This window comes from Hibiscus syriacus, unplaced genomic scaffold, assembly GCF_006381635.1.
Source record: "Hibiscus syriacus cultivar Baekdansim isolate YM2019G1 unplaced genomic scaffold, ASM638163v2 tig00110467_pilon, whole genome shotgun sequence".
Lineage (NCBI taxonomy): Eukaryota > Viridiplantae > Streptophyta > Magnoliopsida > Malvales > Malvaceae > Hibiscus > Hibiscus syriacus.
Genome location: NW_024062749.1, coordinates 350079 through 356589, shown reverse-complemented (window position 1 = coordinate 356589; position 6511 = coordinate 350079). Strand labels below are relative to the sequence as shown.

General features: G+C 33.9%; 1 protein-coding gene across 2 annotated transcripts; it reads right to left on the bottom strand.

Moving 5' to 3' along the window:
- Window positions 1-1297: 1297 nt before the first annotated feature.
- Window positions 1298-5114, bottom strand: LOC120127372 (pto-interacting protein 1-like). 2 transcript variants are annotated; one of them, XM_039145289.1, is made up of 9 exons: window positions 4875-5114; window positions 3651-3745; window positions 3065-3315; window positions 2843-2969; window positions 2398-2671; window positions 2053-2185; window positions 1869-1955; window positions 1467-1602; window positions 1298-1393 (listed from the first exon to the last, which is right to left on the bottom strand). In XM_039145289.1, the coding sequence occupies exons 2-8, from the start codon at window positions 3733-3735 to the stop codon at window positions 1468-1470; spliced, it is 1092 nt and encodes a 363-aa protein (XP_039001220.1). In that variant the 5' UTR covers window positions 3736-3745; window positions 4875-5114; the 3' UTR covers window positions 1298-1393; window position 1467. The 2 variants fall into 2 exon arrangements, with proteins under 2 accessions (XP_039001220.1, XP_039001221.1); XM_039145290.1 differs by having other exon boundaries at window positions 1301-1602; window positions 3651-3759.
- Between the last annotated feature and the right edge of the window lie 1397 nt (window positions 5115-6511).

Here is a 6511-nt window from a genome sequence, read left to right as displayed (position 1 = left end):
CTTAATTACATTGACTTCGACTTTTTTTAATAAATGAGAAACATGTCATAACGGTCAAACCTAAGGAGCCTACAGGTCGTCTCATGTAATGTAATAGAGTGTGGCCGAGTCTTCGTGGCCGGCGACCATGTTTTGTCGGGATCCGACACACACAAAGCCTAAATTGGCCACATTCATTTAAACCATTTAGTTTAATTTGTTTTGTTTATATAAACCTATTAATAGATTTGAATGGTAAAAGAGATTGTTATTTTTTTAAAGATTTCAAATTTAAATAAGTGCATCTATAATATATATATATATTGATAACTACATTGTGTGATTTGTCAATGACTAAAAAATAATAATTATGTATGATTTTTATAAAATGATGAATTTTAAATTTAAATATGTTGATGCACAACATATAGAATATTGATATATAGTGAATAATTGATTGAGATTAAATAGGTTGTTTAAAAGTTTGTGATTAATCTCTTTTAAATTAAATAAAAAATTAATTAGTTGATGGTCTCTGAAGTTCAGAAGTGTTCCTTTGTTAAATTTTGAAATAGCTAAAAAGAGAATGATCTGAAAATCCCACCCCCCCCCTCCGGGAGAGAGATGATAATTGAATATTGTTATAATTTTTATTGTCTGTCGCTAAGCTCATCGGACATCAGTAATATAATTCCCATGTTGCACCTTTTCAGTTCCTTTTTAAGATAAAATCAAATTGTTTCCAATATTTTTAATTTCACAGTATGGGAAGATAAAATGGACGATTTTCATTAACAATGTATATGATTAACTTGAGGAAAATGATGAATGAATAGGTATAATAAGCAATAAGCATGAAATAAAGAGATTTTAAACGAATCGGAAGGTGTTGGTGCATGAAGAGGTGGCTATCCCATCGCATGGAATTTGGCAATTACTGTAAGCTATATAACTTTGATCGACGTTTGATTCACGTGAAAGGAAAGCCAATGGTATACTCGGTATGACGAAAATAATTGAGGGTGTCTGATGTAGAATTGTCCTGCAGAGTCTGGTGCAGATTTTGATACTCGATTTTCTTTTAATAAACAATTGAAAATTCACCTATGACATAATATTTTATGAACCCAAAAGCCTGTCCGTAACAATCCGAATTCGAACTTTAAAAAGCAGAATCCGAGAAAATTTAAGCCCAGGACCAGCCCGAACTTGAGCCAATGATAAATTGAGCCCAAGTCCAGTCCAAGCCCGAACACGGCATAAATCTAACTAAAACCCGAATTTATAACCAAATATATTACCCTTAGTCCTTAGATAATTCTCACATATAAACCACCTGTAATATCATATCGGATGAATAGATTTGTGTTTGATTATAAGTTAATTCTCCATGATATGCATCAACCCCACTACCCTAAAAAAAAAGAGAGGATATAAATAAGAAGACATTAACATATTTGAAAGTAAAGAAAGAAAAAACCTCATACATCAAGTGCCTGGAGGCATTTCAGCAGCGGGTACCGGTCGTGCATTTAACAGTGGCTGAAGAGCTTTAACAACAATGCTCATGTTTGGCCGAAAATCGGCTTCGTATTGCACACACAATGCAGCAACAGCGGCCATCTGCAATTGAAACAATAGAAGAAATGCTTTAGGCACGGACTTGACATTGACATTCGGTAAGGGTACTAGACAAGGAAAGGCAAAATATGTTAATAAGATTTAAAATGATGTGTATATTTGAGAGGAAATCTGCAGAGGACAGCCACAAAGAATTTGTTTTTCCCAATTCTCTGTTATCTGATTGACCTTGCTGGCAAATTAGTACAAAATCGGCATTCGTGCTAATAAGAAAAGACATTATTGTAAGCAATGGAGCATATTCATACCTTTGCGACGGCCTTCGGAGGATAATCTCCTCCAAGTCTTTCATCAATACATTGTCTCACCTTGTCTTCACTAAGTTTTGGTGTAGCCTAACACAATTCAAAACTCACTATCAGCCATGTATAAAAAGATTTTAATATTGAAACACAAGCTGGATTATAACATGTTTATATAGCAGAAAAATACCCATGTCACGAGACTTTGCTGACCACGGGGTAAAGTATGATCAACAGGTTTTCTCCCAGTCAGAAGCTCCAACAGCACAACACCAAAGCTGTACACATCACTCTTGGCATTTAATTGCCCAGTCATTGCATACCTGACAACCAAACAAACAGAACAGTCAATGTTCAAGGCATCCATTCCAAAATTAAGCTGTATACAATGATAACTTTAGGATGTAAAGTTATGCTTGTTTCCTGAAACGTCTCGTAATTAAATGTCAAATTATAAATTTTGCAGTTCCAACGAACAATTCATGATAGCTATACAAAATATCATGAAGTGTAAGAAGAACCTTAAATTACATACTCAGGAGCATGATAACCAAAGGTTCCAAGTACACGAGTGGAATGAAGGCGAGCTGCCATATCAGGAGCCTGATTAGATAAATCAAAGTCTGCAATCTTAGCAATGTCATCATCAAATATTAGCACATTGCTGGACTTAATGTCACGATGAATGATGTGAGGATCAGCCTTTTCATGCAAGTACTCAAGCCCTTTGGCAGCTCCTACAGCAATTTTTACTCTTTGAGCCCATGTTAGAACAGGACCTGGCTGAGCTCCCTTAACACCTTTTCTCCCTGAATCAAAGAATAAAAATATTGCAATATTAACAGCAAGACATGTAAATATTACAAACTGGAGGTTCTGTTTCTGAAAGAGAAAGAAATCCTTGCTTCAAGCATCATCACACCCCTATGCTTTTCAACTTTTTATAACAGGAGCAATAAAAGAAGCATCATCCCATATACCATGGAGAATATCATGCAACGATCCATTGGATGCAAATTCATAGGCAATAATACGGGAGCTTCCGTCAACACAGTAACCAAGCAATTGAACAAAGTTTTCATGCTTCAACCTTGATGCCATGGAAACCTGAAAATTATGAATCAGTGGATAAAAACCTGAAACTCCAAAATTACTATCATTGAGATGCAGCAAATGCAATGAATTATAGCTGTTAATTGAACCTGGGCTAAAAACTCATCATCAGGTTGCTTGCTGGCATCTAACTTTTTGATTGCTGTAGCCTGCCCACTTTTAAGAACTCCATAATAGACTCTACCATATGAACCTTCTCCAATCAAAGAATTAGCACCAAAATTATCTGTGATTTCCTTTAGTTCATCAACTGGAATCTCAGGGACTTCAATAGGCTGAATCTTCACAGTTTGCGCACTCTTTGATGCAATTTCAGATGCATGATAAACTCCATTGTTCCCTGAGTGATCAAATTCAACCCAGATTACACCAATAGATTCACTAAATCCAACAGAAAAGTAACAATCCATAGCATGCAAAAGAAAGATTGGAATAACTTGTAACAAGTAGTAAAATAAATTGGGTGGGAAAAAGAGTAGCAAATGTACGACAAAAATTTTAAAACATAGGGATAAAACTAATAAACAAGATATAGGTTAAAGTTTAAATGGTTATGGGCACAAAAGGAGTTTAGCATTCGACTAGTTCATATATTGATCATGCAGAAACATCCAGATGAAATTCATGAAAAAGCAATTTTATCAGCTTTGATGTGAATTTCGACCATTGGATTACCTGCTGAATTTTTAACCATGTGTTGACCTCCATTGTCAGCGGTTCTGTGGACACTTTCCTCTTCACAACAACCAAAGCAGCTCATGGTTCAATCCCTTGAAAATTGTTTCTAATTTGCAAAATTCAAATACACAAATTAGCATATAAGTGAAAATGTAAAATAAAATACCAAAAACAGGTTTTAAATCAAAGAAACTGATCAGCTTAACCGCCAACAAGTTTAACAAGCATTGCAGGCACAAGATGCAAGTAGACAGAGCATAAGTATTTGGTTATACAGATGAAAGTAACTGCAATGACAAAAAACAGGTGCAAAATGGATCTGCTTCCTCCATTATAAGTTGGTTTGTGGTCGAGATATTAAGAACTGCAGATCTTTTATCATGTGCTACGATCTATGTGAGGTGTTTCTATAGTCTTCCAAACCAGTTGACATATTTTGCCATCTAAAATTATGTCTTTAATTCTAAATAGCAGATTCTCAGTTCTGTTGCATGATTAGCATTTTTATTCAACATATTGGATATGGCATATGAAAAGAAAAAGAATAAAACATACTCTAGGATACATATGACATCAATTCCATAATACTGTTCTACAGACTTGCAGCACTTCACTCTTAAACATGATATCCTCTATGAAATGAGAGTTAAACACTTCATTGGATCATACAAATGCAGCCGGTCTTACACAAAATCCAAAGAGATCATACATTATTCCTGCTGGCAACCAAGTTGAAATGGCACGCACATGGAAACATATTAGAAATGAAGTTTTTGTCAGATTTTTCAGCCGCGGCAACTGTTAATTTGAAAATGGCATAAATCTACGATTCACCAATTTATACACCTGAATCTGCATCTAATTCAGTTCCAGGTAGCTTAAAACGCAGAAATGATCAGAAACAATAAACTCTTTCTGAGTACAACCATGCACAAAACTCTCCCAAGTCAAAACTTCTTATCAATAAAAGTTCAGTCGCTCCCCAAATGAGTCATGAGGTCAAGTTCCGGTAAGAACAATTCAACGCATACAAGCACACTCCAAATTCATAATTCAACAACCTTTCCTCGATCGGAATTTCCCAAAACCAAACGGTTTCGCGAACCAGTAAATTCAACAAGTTACATAATTCCACATGCATGTTAATCAATACCTACTAGTAGAATAAAAAACAAATAGAAAACCAAATAAGATAAAGAAAAATACAGTATATAATGTCACCTAAAATTCGGTCGCCGACGAAGTGGAGCAAGAACTTAGATCAGTCAAATAAGAGACTGTCGGTAGTAGTTGAACAGGAGATCTGAGACTACGAAGCCGGCGAAAGGTGCCCACTTTAAGAGAATCGAGGGATGCGTAGGATAAAAGGGAAAACCAGTCTTGACTTTATGGACAGCTCTCTTAGATTACATTAATACAAGATCTTTTTTCTTCTACAATTTTTACGTAATATATATTATCATAATTAAAGTAAAAAAAAGGGGGGGGGGAATAGAGATCCCCCCCAATTTCGGAAGCTTCAATTTCAACTTTAGACAAATTTGAACAGCTTCTTCAAAAGAAAAATAAAATTTATGGTAAACTACACATTTAGTAGATAAAAAATTACTTTTATTCTGTTTTTGATGTCCAATTTTTATTTTATCTCTAAAAATATATCTAATATTTAATTTATATTTCATTTTGGTACTATATAATTAAAAACTTAACGGTGATGTTGACAAGTTACCATAAGATAATGTCAAGTAATTATGGAAAAAACAAAAAAAATGTCACATCAATAGTTCTGTTAAGTTTTTAACGACATAATACCAAAATAAAATCTAAACTAAACGTAAAATATGATTTTGAAAAAAATAAAGTTTAGGTACCAAAACAAAAAAAAATAGTTTAAGTACTAAGTAAATAATTTGCCCTATTTTTTCATTATCATCAATGTTTATAATATTTTAAGAGTCCAATTGATAAAAATTATAAATGTAAAAGACATTATTATATATTTTTTATAGCTATCAAGTCAATAATTAATAGTAAAATTGAATAAAAGTTAGAGAAGCGATTGGAGATGATAATTTGTTGAGTTAATCGATTGATAGAATCGACCAAGAGGGGTGAATTGGCAATTAAAATTTTGGTGGAAGTTTTTGCAGAAAATTGAAAGTAATTGCACAGCGATTTAGAGTGATTCGACTTTCTCAACCAAAGTCTACGTCCACTACCTTAGCTATCCACACTAAGGATTTTCCAACAAAATCACTAATTTGTTCTTTCTTTTGAGATCAAACAGATAACCTTGCAACTCCTCAAGAATATACCCCAATTCTTGAGAACACTCTTTCTCAAAGAGAATATTACAAATTTGCAAACTTACAAGGAAATCCTCACAAGGTAAATTGTTTGCACAATTCTATAACAAAGAAAAGAACACTAAAAAATGAGTACAAGTAGTGTTATTGAAAGTAAAATGAATATTGAATGAAAAATAGACTTGAAATGCTCAAACTTGAGGTTTGATGCTTTCTCTTTGATTTTCTTTTAATTCTTGATTCTTGTTGTTGATCAATGGCTTCTAAGCTTGTTTAAATACTCCTTCAATTGATTTTGAACATTGGGGATGATTAGTGGAGTCAATAGAGTCGTTTAAGTGTGAAAACAATTAATAAAACAGTTGGGAGTGTCTGGTGCATCAATGCATATGGTCGGTGCATCGATGCATAATGTTGGTGCATCGATGCATAATGCTGGTGCATCGATGCATAAGTCTAGTGCATTGGTACATTATGTGTAAAATTCAAATATTTCAACCGTTGAACCTTAGTGCATCGATGCATGAAGTGCATTCGATGTTTCAAAATAGC